The following is a 21,530-nucleotide window of genomic DNA, read 5'->3' as shown; positions in this document are numbered from 1 at the left end:
GTCACACTGAGCTGAAATAGGGAGAAGGGTTTGGTGCTCAGTGGGGGATCTGGGTGTGTACATCCGGTATTTGATTTGTTAGTAGGGTGGTGAAGGCTTTGAGGTGTCTTTGAAAGGATGGTACCCAGCGCTACGATTACACCTCCTGTACATCGTTTCTAGGGTTAGTGTGTCTCAGTTATACGGGGGTCTTACACACTTGTATAGTGGTTATTTTTGAAAATAGACCCCTAGTTAAGCTCTAATGTCGCTCTGCCTTCCCTCCTGAAGTAGGTGGTTGAATGAGACTCACTCCCCGAGGAAGCCGTCCAGCAGTGACGAAACATTGTGAGACTCATGTTGGATGGGTGCAGATTAACAGTACAAGCACAGAGCTGTCCTAAAAAGCAGCCGCCTCAGACGCCCCACATCTGATAGTAATTGTATGTGTTATAAAATAAATATTTATTTTATAACACACTACAAGGTCCGTCATCAGAACATATCGGGCAGCAGGGTCCAGCACCCACAACAGATGTGCCTCCAGACTGACTGATCTGCTGCTGTTTCCACCTCTACATGCTACACAATTTACGTGAAATTCCCTTACTGTACTTGACCTACGCTCTCCTCTCCCCTTCCCTCCCCCGCTCAGCATCTGTAAGTGTACAGGGGAGTAAGTGTTAGATACGTCTCAATCTATATTAGGATTTAGGGCTAGATTTTTTTTTTTTTTAAATCTCTCTAAATCAAACAGCATATACATATGTATGCAACAACATGAACACATGGTATGGTACTTCTAACTTTTTGTTGTAATACAACAGTAATTACAGATTCCACAACATCTGCAAAGCAGTTCTTACATTTTGTTAGAAAAATAGAAAGCTCATTCTGCTTCGCGGGACTAAATAAAGTACAAGTGAACATATCCAGAGAGGAGTGTGACTGCTTAACCGCTCTACAAGAAAGGGGGTAGGGGACAGAAATACAGAAGGGGATAACTGGGAAGGACGGCAATGCGAGGAGGAGGAGGGGGTGCTGGGCATCATATAGTCCACTGAGTGCAATTCTGACCACAGCAAGTAAAATTCACTATATTTATCGGCCGCAGAATAAATGATCTCGTCCATTGACATATAAAAGTCTATGGGGCATATTCAATTAGCTTTTGGATTCGCGGTAACGCGCCGGAACAGCCGCGAAACGTAATACACGGTACTGCAGTAACGTGGATTTTCGTTCGCAGCCCATAGGGTTGCGAACGAAAATCCGCGTTAATGCGGTACCGTAATACCCGCAAGAACGCGCACTTTTCGCGGTAACGCGCGTTACCGCGAATCCGAAAGCTAATTGAATATGCGCCCCTATATGTGCAAACCATTATTTTATAGTGGGAGCTGATAGTGATCCCCAGTGGACCGCTATCCATGGACCGGTATCACAGCCCTTGCTGCACTATTAAGGTTTTTTACAGAGGACTTTTTATATTGGGAGATTGGTATTTTAGTATCATTGAGTAACCAATCTCTCGGTCAATTTTGCCATTCAATTCCCACAATTGTTTTGGAGATGAGGACCACCGCATCCCAGAAAGGTCTGAGTGCCGCGCATTCCCACCAGATGTGCAATGGAGTATCCGATGCTCCCTGACACCTCCAACAAAGATCCGAGACACCAGGGAACATATTGGCTAGGAGGCTGGGACACCGGTACCACCGAGTCAATATTTTGTAATGAGTTTCACACTAACTGAACTAGCTTAAGTACGCTGAAATATATTCCCCCACTCAGGTATGACTGTATTTAGTTCCCAATCTCTAGTGAATATAGGTAGTGCATTGAATAAATGCCCAATCAAGAGCTTATATATAGATTATAAGGTGTGCCCAGGGCATTGGGACACAGTACATAGAGATTCAAACTGTGTGAGAGCCCTGCCCACCTCCTCACGGATGCCCCTAGAACACGCAAAATGCTTCAATTGAATGTGTCTCCATATTTTCACATTGGGTAGATCCCATTTTCCCTGTAAATCGGCAAAGGGTATGATCCTGACGCGTCCACCAGCTGACCGACACGATACTGATACACGACACCCTTGCTTCAATACAAAATTGAAAAGTCTGTATTGAAAGACCCGGGAGAAAGTCTGGGTTGTCAAAAAGTGCTGTCAAGGGTGAGTGTTTTGTGGAAATATGTGGATTAATGCACAGCTTTGCCCATTTAGACAAAGTGGGAGAGATAGTCGGGTGTTTAACAGTGGGAAGGAAGGACTGCCATGGAGCAAGATCAATTTGTGTGTTTAATATGTAACCTTCAATCCAGACCCACTGCTTGTCCCCCCTCTCCTCTCGTCCAATCAAGCACTCTAGTCAGCATAACGGCGTCATAAAATGTAGAGAAATGTGGCAACTGTAAGCCACCATCACTTTTGTGTTTATATAGTATGTCATGCTTGAAACGAGACCTCCTGCCCCTCCAAACAAAGTGTCTAATGGCCCTATGTAGTTCATTAAACCATGAAATGGGGATATGGATTGGGAGTGTATGTAGGAGGTATAGAACTCGCCGGCTTGAGAACTTCAACTACGTCAGATGCAGAAGAAATGTTAAGGGCCACTGACTTTGAATAATTAAATTTAAAATTAGATAACTCCACAGAAATGCAGAATTCTGACATTAGATTCGGAATGGAAACTATTGGATTGGCAAGGATGGCCAGGAGTCGTCCGCAAAGAGTACTAATTTAAACTCTTTATGTCCCATCTGCACTCCAGAAATATCTGGATTCGCTCTAATGGACCGCGTTAATGCCTCCATCCATAGAATGAAAATCATAGGAGACAAGGGGCAACCCTGCCTCGTTCCATTTGTTATGTTAATGGCTTCTGATAGATCCCCATTGACCTTAACTCTAGCTGATGGATGTGTGGATAACATTTGAATCCTTTCCAGCCCCACCGGCCCTAAGCCCAAATGGCTAAGTACACCCTGCATGAAGTCCTTAGGGCTGAATTTACTAAACTGCGGCTTTGAAAATGTAGGGATGTTGCCTATGGCAACCAATCAGATTCTAGCTATAATTTATTTAGTACATTCAACAAAATGGTAGCTAGAATCTGATTGGTTGCTATTGGCAACATCTCCACTTTTTGAATCCCGCAGTTTAATAAATATACCCCTTAGTCTTATACATTTTTGTGTGCTTAGGAAGTAGGGAAATACGTATTTTACGCAAAGAAATCTCTCTTACATCCAACTCTACATGAGACCCTCAGTGTTTAACATTTTAATATCTTACATGTCTGCTCTGTGATGTTTATAATAATTATTATATTTATTCCTAGACAGTTGAGCTGTGAGGAACCAAAGAATCTTTTACTAGAAGTCAACTGAAGGTGAAACCCGATCTGTGTAAATTACTGATTCCCTGAGGATGGACAAGGACAGGAGTGAAAGGATATTAAATCTCACCCTGGAGATCATCTACCTGCTGACTGGAGAGGTGAGGGATTCTGGGAATGTCACAGTGACCTCATTCTTACTGCTATAAATAAAACAGGGACATGACTGGAGAGGTGAGGGATTCTGGGAATGTCACAGTGACATCATTCTTACTGCTATAAATAAAACAGGGACATGACTGGAGAGGTGAGGGATTCTGGGAATGTCACAGTGACCTCATTCTTACTGCTATAAATAAAACAGGGACATGACTGGTGAGGTGAGCGATTCTGGGAATGTCACAGTGACATCATTCTTACTGCTATAAATAAAACAGGGACATGACTGGAGAGGTGAGGGATTCTGGGAATGTCACAGTAACATCATTCTTACTGCTATAAATAAAACAGGGACATGACTGGAGAGGTAAGGGATTCTGGGAATGTCACAGTGACCTCATTCTTACTGCTATAAATAAAACAGGGACATGACTGGAGAGGTGAGGGATTCTGGGAATGTCACAGTGACATCATTCTTACTGCTATAAATAAAACAGGGACATGACTGGAGAGGTGAGAGGGATTCTGGGAATGTCACAGTGACCTCATTCTTACTGCTATAAATAAAACAGGGACATGACTGGTGAGGTGAGCGATTCTGGGAATGTCACAGTGACATCATTCTTACTGCTATAAATAAAACAGGGACATGACTGGAGAGGTGAGGGATTCTGGGAATGTCACAGTAACATCATTCTTACTGCTATAAATAAAACAGGGACATGACTGGAGAGGTGAGGGATTCTGGGAATGTCACAGTGACATCATTCTTACTGCTATAAATAAAACAGGGACATGACTGGAGAGGTGAGGGATTCTGGGAATGTCACAGTGACCTCATTCTTACTGCTATAAATAAAACAGGGACATGACTGGAGAGGTGAGAGGGATTCTGGGAATGTCACAGTGACATCATTCTTACTGCCTTTAAATAAAACAGGGACATGACTGGAGAGGTGAGGGATTCTGGGAGAGAGGCTCTATGACCCTGGTTACAGAGACCCACGTGACTCCAGCCTTGGAGAAATACTAGGACACTTTCTAAATCTACTTTGTATACCAGAAGTGTGCATTAGGATGTAGCCCACAATATTATTTGTGGCCATTAGCTTCTGTGAGATCCTCTATAGAAATGTTTTTATATTATAGTTTATTCTTCCCATGAGCCTCTCTGGCTCACAGGATGGTGTCCATTCTCACTCTGGTACTTTCTGCTCTGCCTCAGTCCTCTCCCCTGAACAGCTGTAAATGAGCAGCAGGTAGACAGTCTCAGATAGAAGTATCAGTCCCACAATCTTCACAGATGTTGGGATATATTCTATTGGCCACAGTGTGGTGTTGTTTTTTTTTGTTTCCTATCAATAACAGACTTTTTAACTCCTTTTTACAATTATGGGATGTTTTCCATTTTCTGGAGTTTCTTTTGAATTGGCAAAATAGACAAGAAATGCTTTATTTTACACATACAATCCCTGCCCTACCGGTAACTGTTTCCTATATGCAGTGTCTATTAGTGTGTATACAGCACTTACCTCACCTACTATCTGCCATAGGTCGGCCATTCTGAGTCCTCTGTCTGTTACAAGCCCCCACTTCAAACTCATCTTGCTGTTTGCACTGATTTATCCAAGCAGATGATAGATCCGTGGGGGCGGCTGTAGATAAAGGACTCAGATAGGTGGGACCACTGAAAGTGTCTGGAGCTGCCACTCTCTTGTATATAGGAATCAGTTACATATAGGATATGGATACAATTATAAAATAGAACATTTTTGGTTTTTTTGCACAATTAATACCTAAATAAAATTCCAAATATGTGGATCTTCATTTACCTTGATGTCTCTCTCCATACACAGGAATACACAGTAGTGATAAAGAGATCTGGTGAGTGTGTGACACCCAGGAGCCGCCCCTGTGTGTCAGGAGGATTGAGCAGGACCCAGAGCCCCATCACGGTGCCTGAACCTCACTCACTGATACGTGAGGGAAACAATGACCAGAAGATCCTGGACCTGACCAACAAGATCATTCAGCTGGTGACTGGAGAGGTGACTGCTGGGAATGAGACATTATACAGTAACATTAGGTGATGTGTCTGGATGATGACTGTGTCATTGTGTTATCAGGTTCCTATAAAGTGTGAGGATGAGTGGGAGAATTTAGAGAGGCCCAAGGGTCTGTACGAGGAGGTGAAGATGGAGAATCACCAGATCCTCACATCACTGGGTAAGAGGAGACTTTCATTTATTGTAAAGTGGAGCAGTTTTGAGGGCCACCTAGATACACATCATCTGATAATCACATATAAGCAATGTATTCAGTCACTGTGTGTTTTCTACAGATGGATCCAGTAACAGAAATACCCCAGAGAGATATCTCCGTCCTCATTATTCACAGGATTGTACACAGGAAAATCCCAGTATCCCACAGGAGTATCAGGTAGATGACATTTTAGGGTCTCACCGAATCCATTATATGATCTGTAAAAAAAATTGTGTGAATCTTATAAACTGATATTCTTCTGTTTCACCTCAAATTATGAAAATAAATATGATCTTGTTATTGTTTTGTGGGCTATTTAGGATGATGTCCTGACTGATATTAAAGTAGAAATCTTAGAGGGAGAGGAAGAGACGTATGTGAGGGGTGATCAGCAGTGTAAGGAGGAGGAAATCCCTACAGATATTAGTACAAGTGAGTAAACACTTATTACAGAGAAGAGTCACATATTCTGCTTATTCAGTTTATTCTACACCCTCCTCTGTCAGTACAAACTAATGAGCAAAACGTATCTGTCCAGGGGGAGAGTCAGGAGCCATCAGCCCCTATTAGACACCTGTTCTCCTCCTCACATATCATTGTGTGCTACCAGCCCAGAGATCTGACCAGTCTCCTCCTCACATCATATCATTGTTCTACCAGCCCAGAGATCTGACCAGTCTCCTCCTCACATCATATCACTGTGTGCGACAAGCCCAGAGATCTGACCAGTCTCCTCCTCACATCATATCACTGTGTGCTACCAGCCCAGAGATCTGACCAGTCTCCTCCTCACATCATATCATTGTGTGCTACCAGCCCAGGGATCTGACCAGTCTCCTCCTCACATCATATCATTGTGTGCTACCAGCCCAGAGATCTGACCAGTCTCCTCCTCACATCATATCACGATGTGCTACCAGCCCAGAGATCTGACCAGTCTCATCCTCACATCATATCAATGTGTGCTACCAGCCCAGAGATCTGACCAGTCTCCTCCTCACATCATATCATTTTGTGCTACCAGCCCAGGGATCTGACCAGTCTCCTCCTCAAATCATATCATTGTGTGCTACCAGCCCAGAGATCTGACCAGTCTCCTCCTCACATCATATCACTGTGTGCTACCAGCCCAGAGATCTGACCAGTCTCCTCCTCACATCATATCATTGTCTGCTACCAGCCCAGAGATCTGACCAGTCTCCTCCTCACATCATATCATTGTGTGCTACCAGCCCAGAGATCTGACCAGTCTCCTCCTCACATCATATCATTGTGTGCTACCAGCCCAGAGATCTGACCAGTCTCCTCCTCACATCATATCATTGTCTGCTACCAGCCCAGAGATCTGACCAGTCTCCTCCTCACATCATATCATTGTGTGCTACCAGCCCAGAGATCTGACCAGTCTCCTCCTCACATCATATCATTGTGTGCTACCAGCCCAGAGATCTGACCAGTCTCCTCCTCACATCATATCACTGTGTGCTACCAGCCCAGAGATCTGACCAGTCTCCTCCTCACATCATATCACTGTGTGCTACCAGCCCAGAGATCTGACCAGTCTCCTCCTCACATCATATCATTGTGTGCTACCAGCCCAGAGATCTGACCAGTCTCCTCCTCACATCATATCATTGTGTGCTACCAGCCCAGAGATCTGACCAGTCTCCTCCTCACATCATATCACTGTGCTACCAGCCCAAAGATCTGACCAGTCTCCTCCTCACATCATATTACTGTGTGCTACCAGCCCAGAGATCTGACCAGTCTCCTCCTCACATCATATCACTGTGTGCTACCAGCCCAGAGATCTGACCAGTCTCCTCCTCACATCATATCACTGTGTGCTACCAGCCCAGAGATCTGACCAGTCTCCTCCTCACATCATATCATTGTGTGTTACCAGCCCAGAGATCTGACCAGTCTCCTCCTCACATCATATCACTGTGTGCTACCAGCCCAGAGACCTAACCAGTCTCCTCCTCACACTGTCTGGTGTATCTCATGGGACGTCAATCTGACTCCATGAAATTACCCATGAGCCTCCTGTACACTACCTCCTGTGACAGTATCCATAACCATCTCCCTGTACTACCACATGTGACATCACCATGAATATTTGATCCTCAGCTGTATATTATCACTGTAATACTAATGCAGAGTATGAGATTATTCTCCTCCCTCTAAGATCACATTCACCCCATCACAACGTACACTTCACACAAACTCTCCCATCTCACACACACCCGTCATTACACAATAGCTCCCCTCCAATCTGTGTGCTTGGATGCTCTGTACAGTTGCTCTTTATTCTGCTGATCTGACTGTACCGTGCTTTACCCTTATACATTACTTTGTGCTGTTACCCATCTGTGCCCTGCTCCATTCTCCTACTCTGTCCTGATGCTCTCCTCTGCTCTGTGCAAGGATGTGAGACCTAAGAGTAGTGTAATCCCATATCCAGGTCTCGCTGCTAATTTAACCCACATCTACTCTACTTTTGAGGCTCCAGTGTTTGTGTGTGAGATCAGTGTCTAGTGGGACAATGTCACTGGCTAATGAGTCTTCCTGTTCTAGGATGCTGGCTGGACAATGTGTCTGCTTAGGAAATGTTACTCACCAATGTCTGCATTTTGGCTACAATTGTCCAAACTGATGCACTTTGCATGTCACTGTGGCTGGTTTTATACAATGTTCTTTGTAATGCAGTTTTGTAATTATAATGAAGTGTTTGTAGTTCGCATATTGATATTAAACAGCTGGACATTTCAGCATTGTCATAGTATGGAAATGTTGGGCATTATAATATGTTAATCAATGTAAAATAAAATGTCTATAACTATATATTTATTTTACTTCCAGCAGATGGATGCAAACACAGGAATATCTCAGATGAAAAATGTATTTTGTCTACGAATTTTGAAATAGAAGATTATAACATCACACGTGATTCTCCAGGAAGAAACCCCACTACTCTAAATATACATCCAATACACAGAGCAGATAAATTATCTGATCCCTCAAATAATGAAGAATATTCTCTTAATAACATGGATATTATAGCTCATACAGATGATAAAATATTTACATGTTCTCAGTGTGGTAAATCTTTTACACATAAATCATATCTTGTTAAACATCAGAGAACCCACACAGGTGAGAAACCGTTTACATGTTCTGAGTGCGGGAAATGTTTTACACGTAAATCATTTCTTGCTTTACATCAGAGAACTCACACAGGTGAGAAACCGTTTACATGTTCTGAGTGTGGAAAATGTTTTACCGTTAAATCAAATCTTGTTGTACATCAGAGAACTCACACAGGTGAGAAACCATTTACATGTTCTGAGTGCGGGAAATGTTTTACACATAAAATAACTTTTGTTGCACATGAGAGAACTCACACAGGTGAGAAACCGTTTAAATGTTCTGACTGTGGGAAATGTTTTACAGTTAAATCAAATCTTGTTGAACATCAGAGAACTCACACACGTGAGAAGCCATTTACATGTTCTGAGTGCGGGAAATGTTTTACACATAAATCATCTCTTATTGCACATCAGAAAACTCACACAGGTGAGAAACCGTTTCCATGTTCTGACTGTGGGAAATGTTTTATACGTAAATCACATCATGCCGAACATCAGAGAACTCACACAGGTGAGAAACTGTTTCCATGTTCTGAGTGTGAGAATTGTTTTACACACAAATTAAAACTTGTTGAACATCAAAAAATGCACATAGGACAACGGAAATTGGATATGAAACAAGTGTAATGTGATACTTCAGATATTGTAAAATCAGTTGATTATATTAATTTAATTAAAAAAATTGGTGTATGTATGTGTATTTTGTATGTTTGTGTGTATATATAGATATATAGATATATATATATATAATTTATTTTGTACTGTTTTTATTAAAAAATCAAAAAGGGTACTTTTAAGCCTTGTGTCGTCTAAGTATTTAAAATATCATATCAGAGGTATTTTTCTACATTTGTTATTAGTATAACAGACATTTCCTTTCCCTACACCATGGCATCCCTTACAATGGGTTAATCCCTGATCAGCTAGTGTAGACAGGAAGAATTTTGTCCCACCTGGCCCCTATATAAGGAAGCTCCTCCTCTTCCTCAGTGTCTTCTCTTCCTGTCTCAGCAGTGTATAGGACAGGTAGTGTAGTGAGTGTTTGTTGTTTTATTTTTTATTTTATTCGAGAGGGCTTACCCGGAGCTTTTTCTGGCTTTCCTCTGAGCTGGCTGTGTGGAGAACAGCACCAGCAGGGCAAGTGCCGGACAAGTCTGCCTCTTTGAATTTTAGCAAGAGTGCTGGCGGGTGTGCACACTGAAATCGCGCGCGCAGGTCAAGGAAGCGCACGCGCATGGGTAAGCCCAGGAAGGCTGTGCACCCCTCCCGAGTGTCGAAGTCTACAGGATCTTTATTTCCTTCCAAGAAGCAGGGGGGGAGCAGGTGTAAATCTGCTAACGGTCCCCTGGGTGTGGTCAAAAGCAGGCACTGTTTTGAGCAGCTGCAGCCCGTTTATGAGGCTTACTATTGGCTTGGTGTTTGATGCTGCAGGACCTAGCAGCTACCTGGATAAGTGCACTATGGACCAGGAGCCCACCCCAAAAAAGCTGAAGGACACCCCAAGGTAAGCCCTTGAAAAGAGGTTTTTGGTTACTCTAAGGATAGGTTACTTAGTTCCTTTTTTTTCTATTGTCTACAGTACCTCTGTGGAACTTGTGCACGGAAAAAGGAAATGTAAACTGAAGAATCGTGTATGTGCAGCTTGTGCTGGCAGTTTACCGAAAGATTGTACTGATCTGTTGTGTGTCATGCATCCCGGAAATGGTAAAGAGCCTGGCCCCCCTGAACAATTTAAACAGTTCTTTTCATGGATGGTTAAAACGAAGAGTTTCAGGCCCCAGAACAGAACAATAAGGGACAGGATCCCTATAGCAGAAGATATGGAGGAAATGAGGCCAGGGCCGTCCTCTGAAACATTCAGTTCTGCTCAGGAATGGGATTCGGAGTCAGATAGTGAGGCTGAGGTGAAAGAGGAACCCAGGATGTTTCATATGGATACTATGAATGTTATACTTAGGTATTGAAGAGCCAGCAGTACCAATCAAACCGCAGGATGCATTGTTTTCAGAGCACCAAGTAAAGTCTAGAGTGTTCCATACGCATAAGGTGGTTATAGACTTGATTGCTAAAGAATGTCAGGCTTTAGACAAGAGTAATCCTAATATGGGGAGACTGAATGGTATGTACCCTTTTCAGGATGAAGATGTGCTGAAATGGTGTTCTGTGCCTAAGATGGATTCAGCCATAGCTGGCTTATCCTCAAAGACCACTCTCCCGTGGGATGGTGGGAGTCCATTAAAGGATGCCATGGATAGGAGAATGGAGACTTCCTTCAGAAAATTACACATCTCCTCAGGCATAACTCTAAAGTCTGGGATAGTGTTATGACTGCCTTTGTTTTGTATCTGGCAGCAGTAACTATAATCCACCAGAGGTGCTGCTGCTGCCCTGCTCCTGAACTCTGCAACATGCCTGAAGGAGTTAATCTCCTTGTCTGATGCTAATTAGAACTGCACCTGTTTCTCTGACTCCATTGGGGGACACTGTGCACCCTCCCTTTGCTCTGAAAATGGTTCTGTTCTGTTAAGTAACCTGGTTTAGATGCAGTTTGAACAGTGTGGTAGAACAACCCATATCAGTGCCCCCATCACATGACCTGCTGGAGTTGCACCAGTTTAAAAAGCAAAACAAAAAAGATGAAAGCATGCACACAGTTACATCATAGACCCTGTACCTTTACCTAAAACTGCATGTATGTATGAATGTACACCCTCTCTTCCTCCCTTGGTCTCACCCAATGGACCTCCTCCTCTACCCACTGCCTTGGTCACTCCCTTGATCTTGTCTTCTCCTACCTATGTAATCTCTCCGACTTCTCCATCTCTCCCTTTCCTCTATCCGACCACCATCTCCTCTCCTTCTCTCTCTCCTCTTCTCCTGCTCCCCTCCCCCTGCCCAAACCTACTCTGTCCATACGCAACCTCGATGCTCTTGACCCTGCCTCTCTGTCCTCCTCTCTCGATACCCTCCTTTCTCCCCTTTCCTCCCAGGCCTGCCCCAACCAGGCGGTCTCCCTCTACAATCACACCCTCACCTCCGCTCTGGACGCGGTTGCCCCTGCCCACTCCGTCCACCCCCGCTGCTCCAAACCCCAACCCTGGCACTCCAAATTTACCCGCTTCCTCCAAAAATGCTCCCGTTCTGCCGAACGTCACTGGAGAAAATCCCGCTCCCTGGCTGACTTCCTCCACTTTAAATTCATCCTTTCATCCTACAGCTCTGCCCTCTCACTCGCTAAACAATCTTTCTTTAAATCCCTCATCTCTTCCCAGTCCTCTAACCCCCGCCGCCTCTTTGCCACCTTTAGCACTCTCCTGGCCCCCTCCCCTCCCCCACCCCCTCCTCCCTGACTGCCTCTGATTTCGCCTCCTTCTTCTCCTCTAAAATCGAGGCCATCCGAGTTGAAATCTCCTCCTCCACTCTCTCTTCCACCCCTCCCACTCTTCTGTCCTCCCCCCCCCAACCACCTTCCCCTCCACTCCTTCCGTCCCACCACCGGCGAGGAAGTCCACTCTCTCATTTTATCATCCCCCCCCACTACCTGCCCCCTGGATCCCATCCCCTCCCACCTTCTTCGCTCCCTTTCCCCCACCACCTGCTCCCACCTCGCTCACCTCTTTAATCTCTCCCTCTCCACTGGCATCTTCCCCTCCTCCTTCAAACATGCTCTCGTATCCCCCATTCTTAAGAAACCTAATCTCGACTCCACTTCTCTCTCGAACTATCGCCCCATATCTCTTCTCCCATTTGCCTCCAAAATTCTTGAGAGGCTCGTCTGCAGCCGTCTCACCTCCTACCTTTCTGAATACTCCCTCCTTGATCCTCTCCAGTCTGGTTTCCGCCCCCTCCACTCCACTGAAACTGCCCTGGCTAAAGTCACCAATGACCTCCTCTCTGCAAAAGCCAGGGGCCACTTCTCCCTTCTCATCCTCCTTGACCTCTCTGCAGCCTTTGACACCGTTGACCACCCCCTCCTCCTTCACACCCTCCAGTCTTTCGGCCTCTCCGGCCCAGTCCTGTCCTGGTTCACCTCTTACCTTACTCACCGTTCCTTCTCTGTCACCACCTCTGGGTCTCTCTCCCCCCCATCCACCCTTCCAGTCGGGGTCCCTCAGGGCTCTGTTCTGGGACCCTTACTCTTCTCTCTATACACCTCCTCCCTGGGTGAACTCATCAGCTCCTTCGGCTTCAGCTACCACCTTTACGCTGACGACACTCAACTATACCTCTCCTCTCCTAATCTCTCTCCCTCCCTCCTCTCTAGGGTGTCCGCCTGCCTCTCTGCCATCTCCTCCTGGATGTCCTCTCGATTCCTCAAACTTAACCTTGCCAAAACTGAGCTCATAGTTTTTCCTCCCTCTCATACCCCATCCCCTTCTGACCTCTCCATCACTGTCGACAACACCTCTATCTCCCCTGTCCCCCAACTTCGCTGCCTTGGTGTCATCCTCGACTCCTCTCTCTCCTTTGGCCCCCACATCCTCTTTCTTGCTAAATCCTGCCGCTTCCAGCTGCGCAACATCACTCGCATCCGGCCCTTCCTCTCCCAAGATGCCACCAAATGCCTTATCCACTCTCTGATCATCTCCCGCCTGGACTACTGCAACCTCCTCCTCACTGGCCTCCCCCACTCTCATCTCGATCCCCTTCGATCCGTCCTTAACGCTGCAGCTAGGCTTATTTTCCTCTCTCGCCGCTCCTCTTTTGTCTCCCCCCTCTACCTAGCCCTTCACTGGCTCCCATTCCCCTTCAGAATCCTCTTTAAGCTCCTCACACTCACCTACAAGGCCCTCGCCAACTCCACTGCGCCCTACATCTCCACCCTCCTCTCTATTCATGCTCCATCCCGCCCTCTCCGTTCTGCCTCTGACCGTCGCCTCTCTTCCCCCCTTATAACCTCCTCCCACTCGCGTATCCAAGACTTCGCCCGCGCTGCCCCCCTCCACTGGAACAAGCTCCCTCCCTCCATCAGAACTTCCCCTAATCTATCCAGCTTCAAACGGGCCCTAAAAACCCACCTTTTTCTTAAAGCCTTTCTGTCTCCCACTTAACTTCCTACCTTATCTTCTGCCTCTGTCCCCCTACTCTCCCTCTCTCCCCTGCGTCTCTCTGTCTGTCCACCCCTCCCCTTAGATTGTACGCTCCTCTGAGCAGGGCCATCTCTCCTCCTGTTTCCACCACTTCTAACTCTGCTCTCCAGCTACTTAGCCCTCCTCCTCAAAGGTCCTCCACCCCACATCCACTTTCGCTCCCTCCTCCCCCCTGGGGGTCTCCCTGTCTTCCACGCCCCCCTTCTTGGGCCCCGTCATTTTCGGATCCTCCCTCCCCCTTCCCCGCCCTCTCTAGCTGTGCATTGAGCGTACTGAGTTGCTGTGTTTACTGTACTGTGCTGTCTCCCATTGTATTGTGATTTTGTTTGTCTCTGTACGGCGCTGCGGATGCCTTGTAGCGCCTTATAAATAAATATTAATAATAATAATAATTAATAATGTATGTATACATTATATATATATATATATTCATTCATAGATATGAGAGAAGCAGAGAAGCTGGGAATACATATTAGGATATACGTGTACTTCTTACGTTTCTCCTGTTATCTAGATAAACATAATAGGATAATTAGAATGTAGATAAATGACAGGAAGCTCTGTCATGACAAAAACACTACATAAGATCACCTGGCTATATGGTCAAATATAGACATTATTGTACATTTTACCACCATATAGAAACATGACTGAAACTGGTAACGAGGGGCTGAGGGTTTAGAGAGACTCTGGCCATAAACACTTTATAGGGAATGTCTTTGTAACATAACACACAGCAGGGTCAGTAACTCAGTCCTATGTCTCCATAGCATGTCTGACAGCGGGATCCAGAGCCCACTCTCCATGGTGGTGTAGTGCCCTGTAATATGTCTTCCATGTAACACCGCTCTATAATAAATCCTTCATATCCATACGTAGAGATGTAGGATAGGGACTGTCTGCGGTGTGAGGATGTATCAGTGGACCTGTGATTGGTTGCTGCCTGCGGAGAGAATAGGGGTCCCACTACTAAGAGGAAAGTGAATGGGATGTAACCTGGTGGGATCGATAGGTGGTGTAACGTGGTGAGATCTTTAGGTCGTGTAACCTGGTAAGATGTATAGGTGGTGTAACCTGGTGGGATCTATAGGTGGTGTAATATGCCGGGATCTATAGGCGGTGTAACATGGTGAAATCTGTAGGCGGTGTACCCTGGCGGAATCTGTAGGCGGTGTAACCTGGCGAGATCTATAGGTGGTGTAACCTGAAGGGATCTATAGGTGGTGTAACCTGGTGGGATCTATAGGTCGGGTGTTGTAGGTGTTTGTCACTTACTGCCTAATCCATTAGAGTGAAGTCGTTGTCAGTAGATGTTCCTCTCCTTTTGGTTCTTTGTCTTCCTGTTCTTAGTTCAGTGGATGGTCCTGGAGTGGCTTTTTTTGGTGTTTCTTCGGAGTGAAGTGGTTGTTGGGTATTGGTGCACTTGTTCCATGGATAACTAATGAAGTAATTTATCCTGTTGGAGAAGCAGATGGGAGAGGGGGCACAGACTGTGGGTGGTATTTTGGATCCCCCAAAAAAGATGGAAGTGCTGATGTTCAACTTGTTGTTCTCTGTTCTTGTTTCAAGTGGTTATAGCTCTATTGTTCCTATAGCTCTTTTGCGTTTACAGCTCTTATATCTACTTAAACTCTTTAGCTTGGTTTAGTATCTCTTATTACTGTTACTATTAGATTGTGTAAATGTTGGTGTTAGATGATTTTAGTTTTACTTAAACGCAGTCTGCTCTGTATACTAAGAGGGATAACATTGTAACCTATGAAAACATTCAATACAAAATGTAATACCAGGTGTGAGAGAGACAAATACTTATTATATGGTAAATAAGAACCACAAAATATTGGTGTTATATAATCACTGACTACCGATATCTATCAGGGTCTCAGGCCAAATATATTACGTAGTTTTCCTTTAAGATATAAGATACTTAGTTATTATAGGACCACAAATGTCTGCATAAAACTCTGTATTTTAGGAGGAAATAAATGGGTCACACAAGGAGATATAATCATTTACACAGAAGTACAGCAGACTATCCATAGCTATAGTGCAAACCAGATCTATTTAATCCCGAGGACTCTTAAGAGAAAGAAAGTGATTGAAATAAAAGCATTATTATAAACTCAAATAGTGACAATAACACTGCAATCTGCTTTAATTGCATTTTATTAACACATTTCACTATCCTGGATTTTATTTGGTTGGATTTAATAAAGTTACTCACACACAAAAAAATGAGAAGCATTTTACATCACAACAATAAAGTAATATTTTTTTTAAAATTATCAGAGTATCTCAGCTTACATTCATTATTTATATCAATGGGCTACATAGTGTTATAAATGTATAATGCAAACAAATGGTGTCAGTCTGTAGGACTGTGTGAGGGATTCTGGGTAATATCTATTTAATGGATATTTTATGAAGGATAAATAATGTGTGGGAGACTACGGGAAAATGGCCGCCGCTGTTCTGCATCGGGGACAATAGTTATAGAAACTTACTCTACCGAATAAGTTGTTACCGGACATATGTAGGTTATGTATCTAATAGACTTTCATCTGATATGGGCGAAGAGTGATAGTTACAGCGGGAACTCTTAAACAGATGAGAGGGCTTTGTGGCATTAATTATGAATACAATTGATTCCATCTCTATTGTCCTCAGTGCAGGACAGCGGCGGCCATTTTCCCGTAGTCTCCCACACACTATTGGTCTTGAAGATCCATCTCCGCCCCTGACAACGTACAGTGCTTAGGGGGCGTGGTCACATATCCTCTCAGACGCCATCTTAGAACCTGGAGCGCTATATCTGGGCCCTGTACAAGGCTGAGGTAATATCTCCTTATAATAATATATCAGACAGCGGGAATTACCCCCATAGAGTTACCCCATGTTTATGTGCAGCCTCCCGGCCATCAGGGCTTCATACATGCGGCTGAGCTCTCACATCAGCTGCTACATAATCCTCATTGTGCTGCAGTCAGCAGAAGGCTGTTAGTAATAGCAGAGCTGGTTATTATAATGGTAGAGCTGTGAGAGACTTAATACCCAGACCAGCTACACCCCATACACCACAGAGGGGCTCACACACCATGACTAGCCCCCATCCCCCTCCTTCTACCCCCATATCCCCCTACTATCACCTCCTACCCAACCACCCCTCACCAAGTGTCACTAACACATAGCTTGTCTAGTGCTGGAGACTAGCCCCCATCCCCCTCCTTCTACCCCCATTACCCCACATCCCCCTACTATCACCTCCTACCCAACCACCCCTCACCAAGTGTCACTAACACATAGCTTGTCTAGTGCTGGAGACTATCCCCCATCCCCCTCCTTCTACCCCCATTACCCCACATCCCACCTACTATCACCTCCTACCCAACCACCCCTCACCAAGTGCCACTAACACATAGCTTGTCTAGTGCTGGAGACTAGCCCCCATCCCCTCCTTCTACCCCCATTACCCCACATCCCCCCTACTATCACCGCCTACCCAACCACCCCTCACCAAGTGCCACTAACACATAGCTTGTCTAGTGCTGGAGACTAGCCCCCATCCCCCTCCTTCTACCCCCATTACCCCACATCCCCCTACTATCACCTCCTACCCAACCACCCCTCACCAAGTGCCACTAACACATAGCTTGTCTAGTGCTGGAGACTATCCCCCATCCCCCTCCTTCTACCCCCATTACCCCACATCCCACCTACTATCACCTCCTACCCAACCACCCCTCACCAAGTGCCACTAACACATAGCTTGTCTAGTGCTGGAGACTAGCCCCACCCCCTCCTTCCACCCCCCATTACCCCACATCCCCCTACTATCACCTCCTACCCAACCACCCCTCACCAAGTGCTACTAACACATAGCTTGTCTAGTGCTGGAGACTAGCCCCCATCCCCCTCCTTCTATCCCCATTACCCCACATCCTCCTACTATCACCTCCTACCCAACCACCCCTCACCAAGTGCTACTAACACATAGCTTGTCTAGTGCTGGAGACTAGCCCCTATCCCCCTCCTCCTACCCCCATTACCTCACATCCCCCTACTATCACCTCCTACCCAACCACCCCTCACCAAGTGCTGCTAACACATAGCTTGTCTAGTGCTGGAGACTAGCCCCCATCCCCCTCATTCTACCCCCATTACCCCACATCCCCCTACTATCACCTCCTACCCAACCACCCCCTCACCAAGTGCCACTAACACATAGCTTGTCTAGTGCTGGAGACTAGCCCCCATCCCCCTCTTTCTACCCCCATTACCCCACATCCCCCCTACTATCACCTCCTACCCAACCACCCCCTCACCAAGTGCCACTAACACATAGCTTGTCTAGTGCTGGAGACTAGCCCTCCTTCCCCTCCTACCCACATTACCCCACATCCCCCCTACTATCACCTCCTACCCAACCACCCCCTCACCAAGTGCCACTAACACATAGCTTGTCTAGTGCTGGAGACTAGCCCCCATCCCCCTCCTTCTACCCCATTACCCCACATCCTACCTACTATCACCTCCTACCCAACCACCCCTCACCAAGTGCCACTAACACATAGCTTGTCTAGTGCTGGAGACTAGCCCCCATCCCCCTCCTTCTACCCCCATTACCCCACATCCCTCCTACTATCACCTCCTACCCAACCACCCCCTCACCATGTGCTACTAACACATAGCTTGTCTAGTGCTGGAGACTAGCCCCCATCCCCCTCCTTCTACCCCCATTACCTCACATCCCCCCTACTATCACCTCCTACCCAACCACCCCTCACCAAGTGCCACTAACACATAGCTTGTCTAGTGCTGGAGACTAGCCCCCACCCCCCTCCTTCTACCCTTATTACCCCACATCCCCCTACTATTGCCTCCTACCCAACCACCCCTCACCATGTGCTACTAACACATAGCTTATCTAGTGCTGGAGACTAGCCCCCATCCCCCTCCTTCTACCCCCATTACCCCACATCCCCCCTACTATCACCTCCTACCCAACCACCCCTCACCAAGTGCTACTAACACATAGCTTGTCTAGTGCTGGAGACTAGCCCTCCTTCCCCTCCTTCTACCCCCATTACCCCACATCCCCCTACTATCACCTCCTACCCAACCACCCCTCACCAAGTGTCACTAACACATAGCTTGTCTAGTGCTGGAGACTAGCCCCCATCCCCCTCCTTCTACCCCCATTACCTCACATCCCCCCTACTATCACCTCCTACCCAACCACCCCTCACCAAGTGTCACTAACACATAGCTTGTCTAGTGCTGGAGACTAGCCCCGATCCCCCTCCTTCTACCCCCATTACCCCACATCCCCTCTACTATCACCTCCTACCCAACCACCCCTCACCAAGTGCCTCTAACACATAGCTTGTGTAGTGCTGGAGACTATCCCCCATCCCCCTCCTTCTACCCCCATTACCCCACATCCCCCTACTATCACCTCCTATCCAACCACCCCTCACCAAGTGCCACTAACACATAGCTTGTCTAGTGCTGGAGACTAGCCCCCATCCCCCTCCTTCTACCCCCATTACCTCACATCCCCCTACTATCACCACCTACCCAACCACCCCCTCACCAAGTGCCACTAACACATAGCTTGTCTAGTGCTGGAGACTAGCCCCCATCCTTCTACCCCCATTACCTCACATCCCCCTACTATCACCTCCTACCCAACCACCCCTCACCAAGTGCCACTAACACATAGGTTGTCTAGTGCTGGAGACTATCCCCCATCCCCTCCTTCTACCCCCATTACCCCACATCCCCCTACTATCACCTCCTACCCAACCACCCCTCACCAAGTGCCACTAACACATAGCTTGTCTAGTGCTGGAGACTAGCCCCCATCCCCCTCCTTCTACCCCCATTACCCCACATCCCCCCTACTATCACCGCCTACCCAACCACCCCTCACCAAGTGCCACTAACACATAGCTTGTCTAGTGCTGGAGACTAGCCCCCATCCCCCTCCTTCTACCCCCATTACCCCACATCCCCCTACTATCACCTCCTACCCAACCACCCCTCACCAAGTGCCACTAACACATAGCTTGTCTAGTGCTGGAGACTAGCCCCACCCCCTCCTTCCACCCCCCATTACCCCACATCCCCCTACTATCACCTCCTACCCAACCACCCCTCACCAAGTGCTACTAACACATAGCTTGTCTAGTGCTGGAGACTAGCCCCCATCCCCCTCCTTCTATCCCCATTACCCCACATCCTCCTACTATCACCTCCTACCCAACCACCCCTCACCAAGTGCTACTAACACATAGCTTGTCTAGTGCTGGAGACTAGCCCCTATCCCCCTCCTCCTACCCCCATTACCTCACATCCCCCTACTATCACCTCCTACCCAACCACCCCTCACCAAGTGCTACTAACACATAGCTTGTCTAGTGCTGGAGACTAGCCCCCATCCCCCTCATTCTACCCCCATTACCCCACATCCCCCTACTATCACCTCCTACCCAACCACCCCCTCACCAAGTGCCACTAACACATAGCTTGTCTAGTGCTGGAGACTAGCCCCCATCCCCCTCTTTCTACCCCCATTACCCCACATCCCCCCTACTATCACCTCCTACCCAACCACCCCCTCACCAAGTGCCACTAACACATAGCTTGTCTAGTGCTGGAGACTAGCCCTCCTTCCCCTCCTACCCACATTACCCCACATCCCCCCTACTATCACCTCCTACCCAACCACCCCCTCACCAAGTGCCACTAACACATAGCTTGTCTAGTGCTGGAGACTAGCCCCCATCCCCCTCCTTCTACCCCATTACCCCACATCCTACCTACTATCACCTCCTACCCAACCACCCCTCACCAAGTGCCACTAACACATAGCTTGTCTAGTGCTGGAGACTAGCCCCCATCCCCCTCCTTCTACCCCCATTACCCCACATCCCTCCTACTATCACCTCCTACCCAACCACCCCCTCACCATGTGCTACTAACACATAGCTTGTCTAGTGCTGGAGACTAGCCCCCATCCCCCTCCTTCTACCCCCATTACCCCACATCCCCCCTACTATCACCTCCTACCCAACCACCCCTCACCAAGTGCCACTAACACATAGCTTGTCTAGTGCTGGAGACTAGCCCCCACCCCCCTCCTTCTACCCTTATTACCCCACATCCCCCTACTATCGCCTCCTACCCAACCACCCCTCACCATGTGCTACTAACACATAGCTTATCTAGTGCTGGAGACTAGCCCCCATCCCCCTCCTTCTACCCCCATTACCTCACATCCCCCCTACTATCACCTCCTACCAAACCACCCCTCACCAAGTGCCACTAACACATAGGTTGTCTAGTGCTGGAGACTATCCCCCATCCCCTCCTTCTACCCCCATTACCCCACATCCCCCTACTATCACCTCCTACCCAACCACCCCTCACCAAGTGCCACTAACACATAGGTTGTCTAGTGCTGGAGACTAGCCCCCATCCCCCTCCTTCTACCCCCATTACCCCTCATCCCCCTACTATCATCTCCTACCCAACCACCCCTC

At 46.9% G+C, this 21,530-nt stretch overlaps 2 protein-coding genes across 4 annotated transcripts in view; one reads left to right on the top strand and one right to left on the bottom strand.

Annotated features, from left to right (window-relative positions):
- LOC142112123 (uncharacterized) overlaps positions 1-21,530 on the bottom strand; it is a 128,289-nt gene that overhangs the window by 29,523 nt on the left and 77,236 nt on the right. The window lies entirely within an intron of this gene.
- The window catches only part of LOC142112121 (uncharacterized), a 114,633-nt gene continuing 98,449 nt past the window's right edge, over positions 5,347-21,530 (top strand). For 2 of the 3 annotated variants that reach the window (XM_075193958.1, XM_075193957.1), the window contains exon 1: positions 16,751-16,820. Coding sequence is in view for 1 of the 3 variants with exons in the window: in XM_075193956.1 (XP_075050057.1) it covers positions 5,681-5,711; positions 5,827-5,924 (129 nt within the window). In the remaining 2 variants the exon portion in view is untranslated. Of the gene's footprint in view, positions 5,534-5,611; positions 5,712-5,826; positions 5,925-16,750; positions 16,821-21,530 lie in introns of those variants that run through there. The other variant, XM_075193956.1, reaches the window with a different exon arrangement.

Source organism: Mixophyes fleayi, assembly GCF_038048845.1.
Source record: "Mixophyes fleayi isolate aMixFle1 chromosome 12 unlocalized genomic scaffold, aMixFle1.hap1 SUPER_12_unloc_3, whole genome shotgun sequence".
NCBI lineage: Eukaryota > Metazoa > Chordata > Amphibia > Anura > Limnodynastidae > Mixophyes > Mixophyes fleayi.
Note: the sequence above shows the minus strand (reverse complement) of the source record. Positions and strands in the feature narration are given on the sequence as shown.